Source organism: Glycine max, chromosome 20 (genome assembly GCF_000004515.6).
Source record: "Glycine max cultivar Williams 82 chromosome 20, Glycine_max_v4.0, whole genome shotgun sequence".
In the NCBI taxonomy this organism is placed as follows: domain Eukaryota; kingdom Viridiplantae; phylum Streptophyta; class Magnoliopsida; order Fabales; family Fabaceae; genus Glycine; species Glycine max.
Window position 1 is genome coordinate 24,533,509 of NC_038256.2, and position 21,389 is coordinate 24,554,897.

The 21,389-nt window shown below is 37.6% G+C and overlaps 3 protein-coding genes and 1 long non-coding RNA gene across 5 annotated transcripts; all 4 read right to left on the reverse strand.

Annotated features, from left to right (window-relative positions):
• Positions 1 to 1,427: 1,427 nt before the first annotated feature.
• LOC100809711 (uncharacterized) lies at positions 1,428 to 4,561 on the reverse strand. Its single transcript, XM_041013603.1, has 5 exons — positions 3,913 to 4,561; positions 3,659 to 3,785; positions 3,287 to 3,568; positions 2,331 to 2,432; positions 1,428 to 2,247 (listed from the first exon to the last, which is right to left on the reverse strand). Exons 1-5 carry the CDS (start codon positions 3,930 to 3,932, stop codon positions 1,849 to 1,851), a joined length of 930 nt encoding a protein of 309 aa, XP_040869537.1. The 5' UTR covers positions 3,933 to 4,561; the 3' UTR covers positions 1,428 to 1,848.
• A 1,322-nt stretch (positions 4,562 to 5,883) lies between these two features.
• LOC102664447 (uncharacterized) lies at positions 5,884 to 7,638 on the reverse strand. 2 transcript variants are annotated; one of them, XR_420253.4, is made up of 3 exons: positions 7,501 to 7,638; positions 7,344 to 7,416; positions 5,884 to 6,432 (listed from the first exon to the last, which is right to left on the reverse strand). It is a non-coding gene; the product is annotated as an uncharacterized lncRNA (long non-coding RNA). The 2 variants fall into 2 exon arrangements; XR_420252.4 differs by having other exon boundaries at positions 7,547 to 7,606.
• Positions 7,639 to 12,477: 4,839 nt separating this feature from the next.
• On the reverse strand, positions 12,478 to 13,266 carry LOC102660423 (uncharacterized). The gene has a single exon (XM_006606729.1). The coding sequence runs from the start codon at positions 13,264 to 13,266 to the stop codon at positions 12,478 to 12,480; it is 789 nt and encodes a 262-aa protein (XP_006606792.1).
• A 101-nt stretch (positions 13,267 to 13,367) lies between these two features.
• Positions 13,368 to 14,194, reverse strand: LOC102660546 (uncharacterized). The gene is made up of 2 exons (XM_006606730.1): positions 13,809 to 14,194; positions 13,368 to 13,644 (listed from the first exon to the last, which is right to left on the reverse strand). The coding sequence occupies exons 1-2, from the start codon at positions 14,192 to 14,194 to the stop codon at positions 13,368 to 13,370; spliced, it is 663 nt and encodes a 220-aa protein (XP_006606793.1).
• Between the last annotated feature and the right edge of the window lie 7,195 nt (positions 14,195 to 21,389).

A 21,389-nucleotide genomic window follows, 5' to 3' on the forward strand; every position in this document is an offset into this window, starting at 1 on the left:
TTACCTTAATGAAAATATAAATAAATCTAACGATGAAAATTCTTCTAACATGGTGCAAGACCTGTTTCACTCTTGCATGTTAGCATCCGTCTAGGCTTTAATTATATCTAGCAAACTACTGACACTGTTTTTGAGTTTATAATACTACCAAGTAAGTTAGCCTTGCTGAAAATGTTCCCATATTTCTTCTTGCTTTGTTATAAATTGAAGATAGTAATATCTCAGGCCACAGGGTTTTCAGAATTCAAGAGAAAAAAAAGGGCAACTCAGATTCTAACATTACTTGCATAAATAATCAATTAGCACCAGTGGACACAGCATTCTGAATTTCTAAAAATAAGTGCCAAAGGATTGCTAACTGCACACCAAACACGTACTTAGTGAACATAACAGGATATTTCCCCCTTGGAGGAAAAAGAAATCATGTCAGTGCTAACTTGTACTTGGCGGAATTATGCTACACATAGTGTGTACCAATAACAATGCCAGGTTTGAACAGATATAGTAGAACTCTTCCTCACTCTACAGAAACAATCATAAAACTAGGAAGTCATAATGAATAATAACATTAAGATGCTATACATCAAGGAATCAAACCTTTTACCGTGGAAGTGATTCATGTTTTTGCACAATATTGAAGACTTTAAAACAGATGATAGTCATAAAGAATTACCACTATTAATATACTTTGAAACAATAACAGCCTTCATGGGTCCCTTTCAACACCTTCCAGACCATCAATATACCCTGAAAATTAATTAATTCAGCAACTAAGCTTTCTCATGATCTGATCATGAATAAGTAAATAGACATCTTATTTCATGAGCCACATTAAACAAAATACTTTTGCTACAGAGCAACCTTCATTTTCCCAAACTCATGGCCTGAAAATAAGAAATTACATTTTCAACCAAGGATTTTGGATAAAAATAATATCATTCAACAGGCTCGTGAATACTGACCAATGAAGCTGATAAAGATCCACTGAAATCAATTCTAGTTGACAAAGGAAATCTTTTTCGGCCAAATCTCCGTGGCAGTGCAGCAAACTTGGTTGCTACAGAAACCTTCATTATATGGTTCCTTTTCTTTTCTTTCCCTAATATATTTTCAGATAAAAAAACATACGGAAGAACCAATGTGAACACTTCTTATAGGAAACTGCATATGAAAATCATGTAAGCTCATTACCATCCAAGAACAACCTCAGAATTTATGGCTTCTAAAGATAGCTGAAAAGAGGAACATATTTGGTGAATTTGGAGAGAGAGGGGGGAGGAAAAATTTACTAACCCCTGGAAAAGACCAATGTGGACTCTAAACTTACTAAGTATATACCCATTTGTTGTAAACAAATTGATAGGTTTTTGAGAGAAAAAAAATTGATCAAAGCTAACCACATACATAGAAGTCAACAATAAAATATGTAAGCCATAACAACCGCATTGACACAAACTTATACAATCACAATCATTAAGTTTACACAAAAGTGGATATAACAAAAAAGTCGATGCATAAAACTTCATACCCCATTGTACAGAGGCTCTTCGCTATGCGAAGGTATGGGGGAGGGATATATTGTACGCAGCCTTACCCTTGCATATACAAAGAGGTTGTTTCCGGATTCGAACCCATGACCAACAAGTCACCAAGGCACAACTTTACCGCTGCACCAGGGATCGCCCTCAAAAAGTAGATATAACAAAAAAAAACTAAATAGTAAACTTCCTAAAAAGAAAACAGCTAATGACACCGATGCCGACGCTGACGAGCTGGGGGTCTCTCCTCAACCAGTGGCTGATCATCCAAGTCCTCAGCATTATGAGGGTGCATTTGACTAGTACCTATTTAGCTGCCCCTAGACCTGCGGTCCAACACCATCTGTAATTGCTCCTGCATCAACTGCATCTGCTCCTCCAATAGTGCATACCTTTGATTTGCTTCAACTAAGCCAGTAGTCGCTACATCAGCTCGCTCAATTGCTTGCTGAACCTGTTGGCGCAATGCCTTGGCCTCAGCTGAATGTTGGTGTGCATGACTAGTGTGAGGATCTAATAATGTCTCCTGAGTGAGGCATGACACACCACGACGGATGTTGGAAGCCAAGTCCTCGGTGCCATAACACCGACCCCTAGTCTTGCCTCCAGCAGCATCCTTCCAACACTGAAGCTTCATAGCCCCAGTATCATCAGTGGACCCTTTAGCATTCTGTGATTGAGCCACCCGCAAACGCTCATGATATTTTTCCTGGAAAATTACAGTATAGGAAAATAGTTAGAATCTATGTTAAAAGCTGTAACTGCACTGAAAAATAATTAAGAATAACTTACATATGTATCACGAGCACGATCGTCAACCCAACGACCGTCCTTGTTTTTGTGAGTGGCCAGAAACAACACGTCTGGATCCACAGGTTTGCCATATTTACGCTCCTTACAAAAATTATACAGTTATAAGCATTATGATATAGAATTTAGGTGGGAAAGAGAAAGACAGAAAGAAAGAGGGGAAGAGAGAAGGAAACAGAATAGAGAGGATGGTTAATAGTTTGGTTCAAGAGTTAAAACTGAACTGAACTCAACTGAATTAAAACATGGTTATTAAGAACCAAAGTGAACCATTTATTTTTCATTCTGAACAGAACTGAACTATTACAAGTTCAGTGAATTGGTTCTTTATTAAAAAAACTGAACAGAACTGATACATGTTTAAGAATTTTTTATTTTTTTTGCTAAACTGATCTCTGCTGCAAATTTTCTGTTGACGGCATTGCTGAAGGTTCCTGCAACACATTCCAATTTGGGTTCTGCAACTATTTTCTGTTATTTTGTCATCTCCCATCTTGGCTTTAAATTATTTGCATCAAACCCCACCATAAATTATTATTCAAGTATCAATTTCGGTTATTTAATGTTTAAGTCTAAGTAATAAATTGCCAAGAGCTTCTATGATGAAATTTATGAAAGATTCACAGATCTTATTAAGAGCCACCATAAATTATATAGTGTTGTTGGTAACAGGCACTGCTTAATTGAAAGCTAAGCTTCTATTATTAACAGTTTAGTTCTAGTGCACTGAACTATGTTTAATAGCAGTTTGATTAATAAAACTTAAAACAGTTTAGGTTTAGTTTTTTATAAAATAATTCAGTTTTTAATAGTTTAATTCATTTTGGTATTAAAGTAGTTCACAGATCAAAATAATTTTTTGGACACCCCTAAATACTTTCCATTAGATAATGGCATAATATATGGGAGAATTTACATAACTCATGAATGATACTTACTAGGCCTACTGCAATGTCAAGGTGAGACTTGCGTCCTGTAGTGTGCACTGCTCCACCACGACTAGAAGTCCGGTTAATTTTATTTTGAGCACACTGATCCTTGAACTTCTTATCAGTCACCCAATATATTAAAAGATCAACCCACGCCTGTTCACCTATCCAATGAGGTCTCTTCCTCTTATCCCTAGCTTTGGTGAGCATATCAGAAAGGCGTTTTTTAACTTTTGTTTCATACACTTTTTTAATTTGCCACTCATCCTGAGCTGTCCAAGTAACTCTTGTCTGCAAAAGTAAAGAAAATGTTTGTCAATTACATCACAAGATAAAAGCAAATATATAAATAAATACATAAGAAGTAACATATATAGTCACCTTAAACTCCGTCCACCATCTGACCTGCACATCCTCAGGGACAGCCTCATAATGATGGTAGGGGCCCTCAAAATGTGACCTAATTGCAAGGCCAAGTGCCTTAACAGCATGACGATTAGGGGTCCAACTGTAAAACATTCAAGTTCTGAATGTTCATAAATAAAACTAAATAAAAAGGAAAATAATATAACAATATAAACTTACCCTATACCTAAAGGTTCTATTATAACCCTCCCAGCATCGTCATACTTTACCTCCACTTCAGGGATATCATCCTTCCTTATATGGTCGTCTATATTGTCAACTTCCTCATCATTGTGAGGATCCTCTGCCCGAATGCCTATAGGAGAGATGGGCTGCACTGGCGGAGTATGGGTGATATTCCCAAGCTCTATAGCAAGACGACCACATTGTCTTAATGGATTCACTCAACGCTGAGCATGTTGATTCCTGACAATATTAGAAGTACGTCGCCTCCTCATCTATCTTACACACAACATATATATATAACATAAACACATATGTAGAAATTGGCAAAGGATTAAGGGGAAGAGAAATGCAGGGATTAAAAATGGTAAGAGATGGGAAGCATTATCTTAGAGTGTTGGAAGCAACAAGTGTGGGAATCCTAGTATTATATTTTATTGGACCCTCTTTCCCCCTTGGTTTTGTGCACTCATCAATACTGTCTCTGGCTGCAGTTGCAGTCTTGTGTGTTGTTATTTTTCTGCCTCACTACTCTCTATTCCTATTTGTACGCAAGTGTCTATCACAATTAGATTGTACTCTATCACTTCATCCCATCCCTTTCAAATCTTTCTCAAAATTCTGTGCAAACCCATTCCGCCATTTTATAATACACTAGTTCTAGTAAAGGTTAAGAATCATAACATGTCCTCTTTTCACTTGATTTAACTGATTTTGCTCCAAAAAAAAAAAAAAACTAATTTTGCTTAATTTTTTTGTTAGCTATTGGGTTTGGACACCTAACTTCACACGTGTTATAACTCATCCAATTTTGTTGTGATATTCTGCTTCTGAATTCCAAACACTGTTATCAATTCAGCCAAGAATTAACTAAAGCACGCTTAAAAAACAAGCTACCCACAGCTCAATGATAAGTAGCACTATTAAAGAAAAATAACTAGTAGTGAATTCACTTTGAGTGTATTTATTGAACATTTTTTTAACTTGTCATTCATGCAGAATTTGAGATTGCATAATTGCACAGCAAAATTGTGAGAAAGTAAATACAAAAACATGAATGAATGGGTTTCAATTAAATAAACTTAGTACCAAACTTCACTAAGAATTGTGGTTTGGAATATCAAAAGAAAAATTCAACAGTAGCTACAATTAATCTACATAAAATTAGATTTCGAATAAAGAGAAAAATTTGGAAGAACGTGTGATGAAATTGCAAAACAATAAATAAAACAAAAAATGTAGAAATAAAATAACTGAGAGGATTAATGCATATGCCAAAACCTTAAGAATCAAAGGACGTGTTGACAATTCAACTGTGGGAAACTCCCTTCACTGATTGTTTAGACTGTTAAATGCCTCACATGAAATACACATTAAACTGTAACAAAAAGTACTCTCTGGAGATTGCAGAATATATTCATCTTTGCAATTGGGTTTGCCTTATGATAAGATTAACTTGGATAGATCATGTGTCTCCTTATAATACTAAGATTTTGTGTTGAACTCCCATTTATTATATTCCGAGTGTTATTTAGTTGCACTTGTAGCCATGTACCATTCATTATGTTCCGAGTGTTATTTGTAGTTATGTTTTGTTTCAATATAACTATATAACTATTTATGGCATGTTCAATTTCCAGTGAATAGAAAAAGGCACTAAGGTAGTGCACGCAATTCAAATATAGAATTCTACTTTTAGTTTGCTAAATATAAAAGAGTTCCAATGTAGTAAGATGTTTGTTCTTTTTCTGTCCTTTTCTATCTACACTCCAGCATTATTATAGGTACCTTGTGATATCTTGCTACATAAATGAGAGTAGCCCTCTAACTTTCATTAAAATAATAGCTACTATTAAATTCTTCATCATCCTATCTCACTTCGTAAATTCTATTCTATTTTTATTTTTCTTTCATATATTTACATAGCAGATACAAGATAGTAACGGTCTTTTTGCTTTAAATAAAATCCGTTTGCCTTTCAATAAAAAAAAAAAAAAGCAGTAATACCCCTTTCTTTCTTTTATAAGCTAAAATTAACGTTAACTAAAGAAAATTTGACTTGAGTTGAACCAAAAGATTTGCCCTTGTCAAGTCCCACAAAAGAGTTTGTTACAAACAAAAATGCACCCATGCCAATAGAACTAAACTAACCCCTGCTACCTCATACACATGTCCATCTGAAGCACAACTGACCCCCAATTACATTAGAATGCATTTAACACAGATATTGAAAGTGTTGGAATGACAGCGTAACCCATAACCTACCATGAAGCACCTTCTTATTAGTGACATTAAAGCCCAATACATAAGGCTACCAACTTGCTAAAGAAACTGGGCCAATGTCAATTCTGGTAGTATCACAGAGGACAATAGTACTATAGTCTTGTCTCTATTAAAGCACTATTGGAGAAGCTATCATTGTACAGATTAAGAGGAGGAGACACACCAAGCAGCAACCAACAATTAGTAATAATTCTAAAAATAACATATTTCAATTCTTCAGACAGCAACTTGATTGCCTTGCAATTGATGGCGCTGTCTTCTTTGCCACACCAACCAACCACCTTCTGCACACATGCAAATAAGAATTAATAATTCATTGAAAAATTTCTCTGTAACAAATAAAAATCAATAATCTGAGATCGGTTGAAGAAAAGATCCAAAGATTAAGCAAAATGAGAGGCTGCATTGAGCAAGGAGAAAGACAGAGAAAGACCAAAATCAAAAAAAGCAAAAGCCACAATCTGGTATTCAATTCTCCAGACGCAACTTTTTGCTATTTTCATTTTTACTATGTCCTGAAATTCAGAATCATTTGTGCTTATGATATGGGTTTGGTGTCTGTTTCCAATAATGATACAAGTAGAACAAATAAAAAAAATCAGATAAAATACAAAGTTTGTTGTTTTTTTATCAGCCAATTGAATTACATAAAAACAAAAGGGTACCCGTGAGACATTACTGAACCATCCTACAAACATAACAATGATACAGTTTCCCGGACCCCAATTTCCTATGTTGTTTCCCAACCAGAACCATAGCCTACTAAACCAAAGCCAAATGCTGAAAATGCCCCCTAAATATCCAAAACAAAATATAACCAGAACTATATGCCATACCCATCTCTCTCTCTCTCTCTCTCTCTCTCTCTCTCTCTCTCTCTCTCTCTCTCTCTCTCTCTCTCTCTCTCTCTCTATATATATATATATATATATATATATATATATATATATATATATATATATATATATATATATATATCAGTAACAAGCCACAAAAACCAGAAACAAATGCCAATCTTTGTGCTTCAAAGGTGCTTTTGCCTTCATCCACATCATAATATAGCTAACTAATTCCACAAAATATAAAGCTTCCTGCTCATTGTTCACACAAGCATTAGGTAACTATAACTACTTATAATCGATCACTTGAAATTAAAATAGGGGTTATGAAATCTGAGATTAGGGTTTACAAATACCTTCCCAATCTACGTGTCAGTAAGATTGAAGATGAAGCACCCACTCATATAACTCACTAAACCCCTGCAAAACCTAATGTACATATATAAATAAATAAATAAGTAAAAGCACAATAGAAAGTGAAAGGGTGGAGTGGAATTAGAAGTTCGAAATTACAATTGGGGAAGAGCGAAGAGTAGAGCTCGAAGGAACAGAAGCTTACAGAAATGGCGTCGAGAGGGAAAATTTGGGATTTGGGTTAATTTGCGAAACGTAAGCCAGGATTGGTTTTATTTGCATAAGCTGCGGCTTACCTGATAATTAAATGTTTTTTTAGTATATAATTTTTAAATTTTTTTATTTTTTGAAAAATTATATTTTAATTTCTAAAAAAAAATTGTTGTTAAGTTTTATTAATTAATAATATTAAAAAAAATTAATGACAAGGATCTTTTGAAAATTAAAATATAAATTTTAGTAAAAAAAATCATTTATTAAATTTCAAGAAAAAAAACAACTTATTAATCATAGGATTAAAATCCATAAATTTAGAAACTATAAAATTAAATGAATAATTAAACTTTAATTAAATTAAAAAAAATATTTGTGTATGGCGTCAGTGGGTTAGTTCGACGCAAAAATAACAAATTAATTTATTTATGAGTTTACTATCATTTTAGGAGCCGTTTAGGGGAAAAAGTTTTCAATTTTCCCGACTCTTAAATTGGAAATCTACGTTTCCTATGTTAGAGAAGTGAGAATTTACTTTCCCAAGTTTAAATTAATCTTCTTTCACATCAGTAAAAATGGTCATGTATGTTATCTATTAAACATACATGAAAGTTGTAGACTTTATATTTCAGAAAGTACATATCACGTGCATTCCTTCCATATTATACACTGAGTAGTACTGAAAGTACAGATCACTTGTTTAAGCACTGGATTCCCATGGTTCTAAATTTTTCCTCAATATCCCGTCTCCAGTGAGGTTTTACCTTTTTTCCCCTCTCATTTTTGTAAATATTTAACACTTTCTTTTATGTTTTTTTTCTCTCAATTAGATTGGGTATTCACATCCATTTCCTTGATGCCGACGGAGGATTTTATTAGCCCAGTAAAGAAGCAGAAACAACAGGAGCTCTTCGCTGGTTGCATGATCAGTTAATTCACTCTTTTTTCTTCTAGATTTTTTTCCTACACGTGTTTTTGATCTGCATAATCTTTAACTGTTTATATTTTTTTAATCTTAAAAAATTTAATGGACAACATTATATAGAAACTTCCACTAAAGAAGCATAAACAACACTAGCTCTTCGTTGGATACATGATCAGTTAGTTCACTTTCTTATCTTCTAGCACTACTAAAAAAACAGCTTTCTACATCGCCCAATTAACATCGGTTATAGCTAAAACCGATGTTAACGAAAGCGCGGTGACATTTTTGTAAATAAGTAGACTTAGTTAACATCGGTTTTTCCAAAACCGATGTTAGTATGCCATTGTTAACATCGGTTTTGTAAAAACTGATGTTATCGAGTCGATGTTAACATCGGTTTTATTATAACCGATGTTACGTAGTTGATGTTAACATCGGTTATTTTTAAAAAACCGATGTTGTTATCATTATAAATTAAACTTCTGAAATTGCACAACCCGCGCTTGAACCCTATCGTTCTTCTTCTTTCTCCTTGCGCTTGAACCCTATCGTTCTTCTTCTTTCTCCTTGTGTCAAAGTCGCCTGCGCTTCCGTGACTGCAACCACATTGTGGAGATCGTGTTTGTGGATATCGTCTTTGACACTTATCCATTGAGGTACGTCCTTTCGTTTTAACATTAGGCGTTCGTCGTTTTAACATTAGGCGTTCGTCGTTTTAACCCAGGGCTTTATTGTTGTTTCTCCTTCTGCCTTAGTTCGTGTTTGTCGCAAACTGGGCTGCGCTTCCGTGACTGCAACCACATTGTCGAGTTCGCGTTTGTGGAGTTCGTGTCTGTGCTTCCATCGAAGGTATGTCTCTGTTGTATGTTAATGATGAAAATCCATTGTTCAATGGTCTGTCTTTGTTGTGATGTTTTGAAACCCTAGTTAGGCACAAAGGGTTAATCGTAACTGAATGTGTAGTGATTTAGGACCATATGTAACTGCCTTAAGCAGTTATTGCAGAATAAATTATGGAGTAACAGCAGGGGGGTTAGGCAGTTTTTAGTGGGTTTTCAGGAAGGGAGACATGAGGCTGTCAAATTTACATAGAGGGTTTCAGGGACAAAGCTTTGATTTACATATTGAATTTCATCCAAATTTTTGACAAGTCATTGTTACTTCCATGAATATTGATATTGTATCATGCTTAATTATATGCATTTGCTTATTTTGATCATTGTGTGTTGTGTGATTATTTCTTCCATGCAGGTACATGATTCCTATTTGTTGTGAGAGTGAAATGATGGGCAGCAGCACCAACTGAGGTGAGTTTATATTTCCTTTTTTTTGTCTTTATCTTTGTTAGTTTGTTATATAGTTTTTATTTTATATGTTTGAGTTTTAAATGTGTAAAAAATAGAAATAGAAAGGTCTGGTGATTGCTTAGGAATTCCTTGTTGTTTCATGGCATTCCTTTTGAACCTCAAAAGGTGCTTATGATGGCCTTTGGTTAAATTTCTGATTATATGTATTGGGGTCCTTGTGCTGGGTTATTGTTGGGTTTGTTTTGCTTTTTGGAAGGTGGCACTTTTGTGTCTTGTATCTTTTATTTTCAGTACCTGTGGTACTGTTCTGTTTAATATTTTTTTTTTGAACTGCAAAGATAATTTATATTGATAATTAGAAGTACCAGTGGTACTATAGATTACAAAGAGACATTTTTTTTTGCACAACAAAAATCAATATATTATATATGAAATTCAGTACTAGGTGTACTGAAGATACAAAGTTAAAAAGCAAGACAATTACAGTCTGCATCCCATTAGGAGAGACCGAATATAGCCCACAAAAATACAAACCCATCCCCTCTAAGAAAGAACATCCTTTAGATTGGTTGACCAGAAATTAAAGTGCATTTGGAAGTCCTTCTCCACACATTTTATCCAGGACCAGGTGTGGAACAAGGCATCATCCATGACCTTTTCAGGAGTGAACGGCTGGTTCTTGAATATCTTGGCATTTCTATGGTACCAAATGGAGAAGGACAGGGCTAGCCACAGAAATTCCCATCTTTTGTTGGTACTATCTTTGCTATTCCACTGGGTGAATTGTAAAAAATGATTCTTTAGATCTATGGAATAGGAACCCACTCTATTAACCCATCTCATTGTCTCCCACCAAAGACTCCTAGTCTTTTCACAGTTGAACATAAGATGATAAATCGATTCTTCTTCATGGTCACATAAAGGACAGCTATAAGAAGGCAGTGCGACCTGTGTCTTTCTAAGATTGTCCCTAGTAGGAAGTCTATTCTTGAAAAGTCTCCAAGAAAAAGCACTCACTTTTGGGGGAATTTTCAATTTCCACATAATGTTAAGAACATTGTCTTCACTATCACTATGGTGAGCCTCCTGCAGCACTTTGTAGGCAGAATTTGTTGAAAAAACTCCATTAGTGTCTGGCTTCCACCAAAGGAAATCTCTGCTGGATTGGTGAATGTGAACAGAATCGATCTCAACTAGGAAATCAGTTGCCAATTGAATTTCATGATCAAAAAAATTCCTTCTCCATGATAACTTCCATTCCCACCTACCCTCCACAAAATCTCCCATAGAATTGATTGATGAATTCTGCTGTTTACTTATTAAATATAACTGGGGATATTTTCCTTGGAGAGTACAGTTGTCCTCCATCCATTTATGCTTCCAGAAATTGATGCTGGACCCCCTTCCCACTCTCCATTTTAAATTATCAGTTAAGCATTCATTGTGATGCTGCTGGAAGATACTCTTCAAATCCTGCCACCATTGGGAAGTGAAATTCCTCCTTCCACCACAAATCAACTCCTTCCACCCACCATACTTAGAGATTAAAATTCTAGACCAAGGCTGGTCTTGATTGTTAGCCAGCTGCCACCCCCATTTGCCAAGTAAAGCCGCATTAAATTTTTTTTTTTGAAAAGCAAAAGATAATTTATATATTAATCATAATAGGACACAGCAGCACCAGAAATACTACTGGTGATTTACATAGATGCAGTGCATCTAAAACCGCCCACCATTACAAGATTAGAACAACAAAACCCCCCACAAATACAAGAGAACCTAATTTAGCCAAAGAAGTCTCCAAGATTAGACGACCAATAGTTAAAGGAAGTGCAGAAATTTTTGTCCCTTGACTTCAACCATGACCACAAAAGGAATAAAGCATCCTCCATGACTTTTGGTGTTTCAAATCTTTTGCCTTGGAATATGAGGAGATTCCTATTCTTCCATATTGAGCTTGTTAAAGCAATCCACCATCTGTGCCATCTGTTTTGATTCTTCCCAGCACCAAAGCCATCACAAAATTGAGTGTAATGAGCTGTTGGAGAAGCTGCTAGGGGTCCAACCACTCGCTTCCACCTCATTGATTCCCACCAAAGACCATTAGTCAATTTACAGTGAAAAAAATAGATGCCCAGCTTCCTTTTGATGAGATCCACATAAGGGGCAATGCTGCTCTTGAATGGGGACATTTCTTCTTAGGAGATTATGTCTAGTGGGTAATCTATTTTTGATAAGTCTCCAAGCGAAAATCGCAGCTCTTGAAGGGATGTTAAGCCTCCAAATTGTCTTGTATATATTGGCCTGAGGATGATTGTTGTTAGCAGTGATTATCAATCTATAAGCTGACCTAGTTGAGTATAAACCCGAAGGTTCAGTTGTCCATCTCAAGGTGTCCTTCATTTGAGGTTGAATGTGAACGTTACTAATGATTTCCATAAAAGCCACAGCTTCACCCTGTTCATGATCAAATAAGTTCCTTCTCCATTTTAAATCCCAACACCAATGACCATGAGACATGATACCCATATTGGAGATAGAACTGGTCTGCTGTTTACTGATGAGAAACAACTGATTAAAATGCTGCTCAAGGTTTGAATCAACCCCAAGCCATTTATCCTTCCAGAATTTGACTATGCTTCCATCCCCTACCTTCCAAACCAGATGCTGATGAATAGGGCTAAATTCAGGTTACTTACTTACTTTTCGAATATCCTTCCACCAATGAGAGTGCCAAGGTGTATCACTGCCATTGTTAAGATCTGCCCAGCCACCATATTTTGAGATAAGAATTATAGCCCACAGTTGATCTTGAGTAGAGGCTAAAGCCCATAACCATCTACCCAACAAGGCAGCATTAAAACTAGAGATATCCTTAATCCCAAGACCCCCCAACTCCTTTGGAAGGCAGATATCTTTCCATTTCACCCAGGCGATTTTGGTGAGGTCTTGAGAGCCCCCCCACAGAAAATTCCTTTGTAAGGATCTCACTTTATGAGCTACTTTTTGAGGAATTCTAAAAAAAGACAGTAAAAAAATTGGTAGAGCAGTTAACACTAAATTTATCAATGTGACATTCGCTGCCATTGATAGAGCTCTCTGCTTCCACTTAGGCAGCTTTGATTCAAATTTTTTAATCAAAGGTTCCCACACCAAGCAGCTAGAAGACTTAGCCCCTAGAGGAATCCCCAAGAACTGAAAGGGAATCTCCATCTGCCTACACTTGAGAAAGTGAGCTGCATCAAGAACCCAATTGGTATCAGCACCAAAAATCCCCACACTGCTCTTGGAAAAATTAATCTTCAACCCAGATACCATTTCAAAGCCTCTAAGCATTGCCTTCATGACAAACACATTATCCCATGAAGCTTCTCCCACAAAGACAGTATCATCTGCATATTGCTGAATGTTTACTGGCACCTTCTGCTTTCCTACTAAATAACTGTTGTACAGACCTTTGGATAGAGTTGTCCTCATCATGCTAGTCAAGCTTGAAGCCACAATATTGAAAAGGAAAGGGGCTAAGGGGTCCCCTTGCCTCAAACCTCTAGTGGGGGCAAATTCATTTGAGGGGCTGCCATTTATGAGAATGGATATAGAAGATGATTGATTGCAAGCATTGATCCATTTCCTCCATATAGGACAGAACCCCATTTGACCATCATATAATCCAGAAAGTTCCATGAAACAGAGTCATAAGCCTTTGCAAAGTCCACCTTAAACACCAAAGCTGGTTTCTTACTTCTTTTATCTTCCTCTATTGCTTCATTGAGAATCAAAGTTCCATGAAGGATGTTTCTATCCTTTATGAAAGTTGTTTGTCTCTCATCAATGAGTCCAGGCAATAATTTTCTTAACCTATTGGCCAGTAATTTAGCAATGATCTTATACATACAGCCAATGAGGGAGATGGGCCTATAGTCATCAAAAGACTGTGGATGATTGATTTTAGGAATTAAAGCCAAGAAGGATGCATTACTACCCTTAGGAAATCTTCCATTGACAGAAACTCATCTACAAACCTCCTGAAATCTGGTTTGAAAATCTCCCAAAACTCTTTGATGAAGTTAAAATTGAAGCCATCCGGCCCAGGACATTTATCTCCACTGCAACTCCACACAGCCTCCCTAAGATCAAGATCTGAAAATGGGGCAATCAACTCCTCCCTCAAGAATCTGGCAGAAAAGAAGCTTACAACTTGATCCTTAATCAATTTTGGGTTCTGAACCCATGTGCCTTCAATGAACATACCTTGAATTGCATTGTAGTGTCTTCTGAAGTTGATAGATTTATGTAAAAAGGTCGTGTTATTATCACCTTCCCTGAGCCATCTGATCCTTGATTTTTGTCTCAAGATTGATTCATGAGCAAAATAAATCTCCCATAATTCCTGCTGAATGGACTTCATGGTCTGCACTTCATCATCCCCCAAGGGTCTGTCCTGGGCTGAAATATCAATTTGATGCAACTGCTGCTTCAAAAGATAAGTCTTTAATCATCCCCCAAGGGTCTGTCCTGCGCATTAAATAAAGATAAGTCTTTAATCCCTAGATCCCCTTTGTTCTTAGGAAGACAAACTTTGTCCCACTTCACCCAAGGAATCTTGCTAGCCTCTTGGTGACTTCCCCACAGAAAATTTCTCTAGATGGAGACAATTTTTTGCACCACTTTTTTGGGGATCCTAAAGAAGGATAGAAGGTAGATAGGTAAGGCTGAGAGGACAGAATTAATAAGAGTGATTCTGCCCCCCATTGATAGAGTTCTTTGCTTCCATTTTGCAAGTTTGACTTCAAACTTCCTTACAATTGGCTGCCACACGATCCAGCTCTTAGAGGACACCCCAACTGGAATTCCAAGATAAGTAAAAGGAAATTCCAAAGTACTGCAATTAAGGAATTGGGCAGCTTCCCTGCACCAACTTGCTGATTTACCCAAACAACCAAAGTGGCTTTTAGAGTAATTTATCTTGAGACCAGATGCTTCCTCAAAGCACCTCAGAACACATTTTAAGGTTCTCACATTTTGCTTAGTAGCATCTCCAAAAAACAAAGTATCATCAGCATATTGGAGGATGTTCACCTCTTCTTTTAAAGATCCCACTAGGTAGCTTCTGAACAGGTTCTTGGACACAGATGACCTCATGAAGCCTGTGAGACCTTCCGCTACAATGTTGAAGAGAAAAGGTGCAAGGGGATCACCTTGCCTTAGACCTCTCTTAGGAGTAAACTCCTTAGATGGACTCCCATTAATTAAAATGGATATAGTTGCAGTATTTAGACAACCATTTATCCATTTCCTCTAGCTTTCACAAAATCCCATCCTTTTAAGCATGTAGTCAAGAAAACCCCAAGAAACCGAGTCATATGCGTTTTCAAAGTCGGCTTTGAAGACCATGCAAGGTTTACTTCTAGATTTGGCCTCAGCTATAGTCTCATTGGCAATTAAAACACCATGAAGAATGTGTCTCCCCTTCATAAAAGTCGTCTGCCTTTCATCTATAAGGTGAGGTAATACAGCAGCCAGCCTCTTGGCCAAAACTCTTGCCACAATTTTATAGACACACCCTATAAGGGAGATGGGTCTATAATCATTGAAAGATTGAGGGTCATTAATCTTTGGAATGAGGGCTATAAAGGAAGCATTAGAAATAGAATTCATCCATGAATCTCATGATGTCTGGTTTCAAAATCTCCCAAAAGTGTTTAATAAAATTAAAATTGAAGCCATCCGGGCCAGGGCTTTTGTCCCCCCCACAATCCCAAACTGCAGATTTGATCTCCAATTCATTAAATCTGGACACAAGGCTTTCTTTGTCTCTTAGATCCAGAGAGGAGAAGTAAACACCATCCAGTGTTGGCCTGCTAGAACAATCCTCCAAAAATCTGTCTTTGAAATAAAAGACAGCTGCATTTTTAACCCTACAAGGTTCATGAATCCACACACCATCCATGAAAATACCTGGAATAGCATTTTTTCTTCTTCTATGATTGATCAATCTGTGAAAATAAGTAGACTTGTTGTCCCCTTCTTTTAGCCACTTAATTCTAGCCTTTTGTCTCAACATAGATTCATATGCATAAGCTGCCTCCCACAATTGAACTTGAAGAGATTTCTTAAGAGTGACTTCCACTTGGGATAGAGGTCTGTCATTTAGATTCATATGATATGTATTCTTAAAAAATTGTCAATGAGCTGTTTGATAGAATGACTGAAAAAGGTTTTAAATACACTCTCAGTATAATGTCTTTTGAGAGTCAATTTATCACCATGAAGTGAGAGTCATATTGTTGATAAAAGGCTTTAAATACAATGTGGCTAATTTCTGTATGGTTTTTTTTAGGGCTATCATTTACTACTGCTAATTGGCGTTGCTGCGGAAGCGCTTTGATTATATCTTTGAAGCCTCAAAGTCAGGTATTTATATCTTTGATTCAAAAACTAATTTGAAATTGTTGTTGTATGCATTACTGGTATATTTGTAACTTATGCTATGCCTGTCTACATGACCTTTGTTTCATTGGACTGATATCTTTGAAGTATTTACTGTGATTTAAACTCTCATAACTTGTTCATTGTTAGGGTTGAATGTTTTTGTAATTTTATCTGCTGCCCTTCTCTATATATATGTTGTGACTGCCACTGCCCTTCTCTCTCTCTTATATTATCTTTTTTTTTATCAGCAAAATTATAATTTGTATTAATAAATGTGAGTACCAGAGGTACTAAATATACAAGGTAGAAACCAGCAGACTAGCAGAAGCATAGGTCCTACGAATCAGGTGCCAATCTAAATAGAATACAATAACCCTGCACTGCTACCCTAATCAAAAAATGTTGTTGATGAATTACTAGACCAATAGTTGTAGGGCTGGGCAAAGCCTTTCTCCAACTGTCTTGTCCGCAAATTCCCTTTTTTTTTTGCTCAGCAAAATTAGATATTATATATATTGAAAACTACCAGTGGTACTAAGATTACATTGGTAGATATAAATGTGCATTTGGTTGCTGTTTTATAACAGAACCACTTACAACAAGCTAATTGATACATAGATTGTGAATCCTCTACAACCTATTTACTAAACACTTCCTTTAGGTTGGAGGACCACTGATTAAAATGTGTTCCAAAGTCTGTCTCCATATTTCTAAATGGGCAGGCTCCTCCTCTACATCTCCACAAAATGGGCACTGTACCTCATTTAATTATCACAACCTGCCGCCTTCTAAGATTCATCCTAGTTGGAAGTCTGTCCCTAATTAGCCTCCAAGCAAAAACCAGTGATTTACTTGGTATTTTGAGCTTCCAAATGTCCACAAAGTCCAAATTCTGATTAGCTCCCATCTGTGCTTCCCATATCAAGTCATATCCGCTTTTTGTTGAGTAATATCCAGTTTGATCATGCTTCCAGCTGCACCTATCCTCCCTGTTTGGCCGAATCTGCTGCTGTGATAGTTTTCCAAGGAAATTATCTGCCATTTGAATTTCACTATCAAAAAGAGCCGTCCTCCAAGATAGCTTCCACTCCCATCCGCCATTGGTGTTATTCCCCATATTCATAATGATTTGTTTCTATTGATCAGAAATTCGGTACAGCCTTGGCTATTTGTCCATTAATGGTATAACATTTTGTGTCCAAGGGTCCTCCCAAAATCTTAACTTCTCCCCACCTCCCACCTTCCAATTTCTTTCCGTTTTGACTACCTGGTTCTGCTGTTGCTGCTGACTTGATAGCAGGTCCCTCCACCAAATAGAGTCTTGGCTTCCTCTAATGCCTTCCTCCAATGCCCTCCAGCCTCCATACTTTGAGACTATGAACTCTGCAGATTATCAACCCCTTCCATTCGCTGCAAGAGTTCCAATATGCTTCCAGCTTTTATCTTAGCTCTATCAGTTCCATTTTCTGACAACTCCTGCAGTGCTGCTTCTGCACCATGTTCTTTCGCTAGTTTTAATTGCAGTGGATCTCCGGTGCATAGTGACCACAAGACAGCAGCAACATTCTCTCGATTGCGTGGAGAGCCGATTCGTATAACCTCAACAACAATATGAATTGGCTTGGTTCTTCAACACAAGTGTCTGCTGTCCTGTATGCAAAGGACAGCAGCAGCAGCATCCTGTATGCAGCAGCAGTAGCAACAGCATCTTGTATGCACAAGTGTCTGTTGTGTCTTGGGGCAGGTTCTTCAACACACACACACACACACACACAGAGAAACACATACACACAGAAACACACACACATAGAAACACATACACACAGAAACACACACACACAAAAACAAACACACACAGCCACACACACACACACACACAGAAACACACACACACAGACAGAAACACAGACACACACACACAGCCACAGCCACACACACACACACACACACAGCCGCCCACCCACCCACACACACACACAGAAACACACACACACACACCCACACACACACACAACCATAGACACACACACACATAAACACACACACACACACACACAGCCAAAAACCCACACACACACAACCATACACACACACACACACACACACACACACAGAAACCCACACACACACACACAGAAACACACACACACATACACAGAAACACATACACACACACACACAGCCATACACACACACACAGAGACATAGAAACACACACACACACTCACACACACACACACACACAGAAACACACACACACAGCCAGAAACCCACACACACACACATCCACACACACACACACACACACACAGAAACACACACACACACACACAGACCCTCATTAGCCCTGTTAGTCCTTCAGCCACTAAGTGAAAGAGTAATGGAGCCAAAGGGTCTCCTTGTCTCAACCCTCATGATACACACAGATCCTCATGATACGCACACACACACATATACCCAACTACAATATTAAACCATAAGCACCCTTCAAACCCAGCATTTGAAATTAGTTACATAAACAACTGCTGATGTCTATATTTGTCTGTAATTGAATTTGACCTTTTGTATGTTCTTGTATGTGATCAGTGTAATTTGCTATATAAACAATTTTTGTTCATGGTGAGTGAACCTTAGATTCCCGTTTGAGACTGAATGCAATGACTCTTGCGGACAGTTTGCATTAGCCATTGTATTTAGTCTTGAATTGTCCGTTTGGACAGTTTGGGGAGACTGGTATTTTTATGTTACATTCATTCGTGAAGGTTATTATTATTTTCATTAATTTGATTAAATTTCGGTTCACTGCATTTCAAGTTGTTCTCCGAGTGCATACTTGATTATCGGGAAATTCATTTGACCGATGTCATGTCGTGTACATGGAGACCAATGCGAAATGCTGCCGAAATTTAGTCAAATTTTTGTAAATAATGGTAACCTTGACGATTGAAGCTAACATAAAAGACAGTTTTCCTAAATGGGATAGGCCCACACCTATAAATAAAAAAGTGAGATTTTCATGCATGGAATTGCGTAGATGGATCGAAGTTGGATGAATGAAAGTCGCATGAGCCCAAAATATGAGGATGGCGTCGAACAGTTCTTGCAATTTGCTTCAGAAAGAGGTCGACCGAATGAAGAAGGAAAATATTATTGTCCTTGCATCAACTGTTTGAATGGAAGACGACAATTACTCGATGACATACGGGACCATCTATTGTGTGATGGGATTAAGAAGAATTACACAACGTGGATATGGCATGGTGAAGTGACAGACATGCAGAGTGGGTCCCAATCTGAACCGTTTGATGTAGAAATGGGAGATCGGTTAGAGGACATGATTCGTGACCTTGGACAGGAGTCTTTCCAGCAAGCACACGCCCCTGTGTATGAAGGATTGCAGAGTGATTCTAAGAAGCCTTTGTATGCAGGCTGCAAGAATTCCTTAACCCTGTTGTCTGCTGTGTTAAGTCTGGTTAATGTGAAGACCAGGTATGGGTGGAGTGACAAAAGTTTCACCTCACTGCTTGAGGTAGTGCACAATCTGCTTCCAGAGGACAACACATTGCCTAAAAGTTACTATAAGGCGAAAAAGATATTGTGTCCGATGGGTATGGAGTATCAGAAGATTCATGCTTGCCCCAATGATTGCATACTCTACAGGCATGAATTCCAAGAAATGTCCAAATGCCCTGTCTATGGGACTTCACGGTACAAAGTGAAGGATGAAGAGGAAAGCAATTCTGATGAAAACTCCAACAAGGGCCCCCAACAAAGGTTTTGTGGTATCTTCCAATCATTCCAAGGTTTAAGCGTCTGTTTGCTAACGAGGACGATGCAAAAGACCTTACATGGCATGCAAATGGAAGGATTTCTGATGGAATGGTGCGTCATTCGGCTTATTGCTCCCAGTGGAAGAAGATTGATGGTTTGTATCCGGATTTCGGGAATGAGCCAAGAAATCTTAGACTTGGACTAGCCAGTGATGGAATGAATCCATATGGCACCTTAAGCACTCAACACAGTTCATGGTCAGTTCTGCTAGTAATTTACAATTTGCCTCCTTGGTTGTGCATGAAGCGAAAATACATGATGTTGTCTATGATGATATCGGGCCCAAGACAGCCAGGAAATGACATTGATGTTTATCTAAGTCCGTTGGTTGAAGATCTGAGAAAGTTGTGGGACGAGGGGGTTGTAGTGTTTTATGCGTTTCGCAAGGAGATGTTTGAAATGCGTGCAATGCTTTTTTGTACCATTAATGACTTTCCAGCATATGGGAATCTCAGCGGTTACAGTGTTAAGGGTCATCATGCATGCCCCATCTGTGAAGAAAATACAAGTTACATACAACTGAAACATGGGAGAAAAATAGTCTACACTAGGCATCGCCGCTTTCTAACACCCAATCATCCTTACAGACGACTGAGAAAAGCTTTTAATGGAAGTCAAGAGCATGATATTGCGCCGATACCATTCACTGGTGAGCAGGTATATCAACGGGTTCAACACCTTAACACTGTATTTGGGAAGACCCAAAAGAAGGATAAAAGTCAGAGTTGCATATGGAAGAAGAGGTCCATTTTCTTTGATCTTCTGTACTGGTGTGATCTTGACGTTAGACATTGTATTGATGTTATGCATGTGGAGAAAAATGTTTGTGACAGTGTGATTGGGACACTCCTTAACATTCAAGGCAAGACGAAGGATGGCTTGAATACCCGTCAAGATCTAGCTGATATGGGTATAAGATCACAGTTGCATCCAAGGTCTGATGGGAAGAAAATTTACTTGCCCCCAGCCTGCCATACTTTGTCCAAGAAGGAGAAGATAAGTTTTTGTTAGTGTCTTCGTCGGGTGAAGGTTCCACAAGGATACTCTTCAAATATTAAGAGCCTTGTGCAGTTGAAGGAGCTTAAGCTTGTAGGGTTAAAGTCTCACGATTGTCACGTGCTCATGCAACAATTGTTAGCCGTGGCTATACGAGACATCTTGCCAAACAAAGTCAGGTTCACGATAACTCGCTGTGCTTTTTCTTCCATGCTATATGTAGCAAAGTGATTGATCCAGTAATGTTTGATGAGTTGGAAAATGAGGCCGCAATTATACTGTGCCAGTTGGAGATGTATTTTCCCCCTGCTTTCTTTGACATCATGATTCACTTGATTGTGCAT

Bases quoted from the DNA above. Each gene is read 5' to 3' on its own strand.
- LOC100809711 (XM_041013603.1), bottom strand. From the start codon at position 3,932: ATGATATCCCTGAAGTGGAG. The intron at 3,569-3,658 runs GTGACTATATAT...TTACTTTTGCAG, and splicing joins GATGGTGGACGGAGTTTAAG to ACAAGAGTTACTTGGACAGC. The intron at 2,248-2,330 runs GTAAGTTATTCT...GTAATTTTCCAG, and splicing joins ATCGTGCTCGTGATACATAT to GAAAAATATCATGAGCGTTT.
- LOC102660423 (XM_006606729.1), bottom strand. From the start codon at position 13,266: ATGATGAGGACAACTCTATCCAAAGGTCTGTACAACAGTTATTTAGTA.
- LOC102660546 (XM_006606730.1), bottom strand. From the start codon at position 14,194: ATGAAGTCCATTCAGCAGGAATTATGGGAGATTTATTTTGCTCATGAA. The intron at 13,645-13,808 runs GTTTGTAGATGA...ACTGGCCAATAG, and splicing joins TTCAAACCAGATTTCAGGAG to GTTAAGAAAATTATTGCCTG.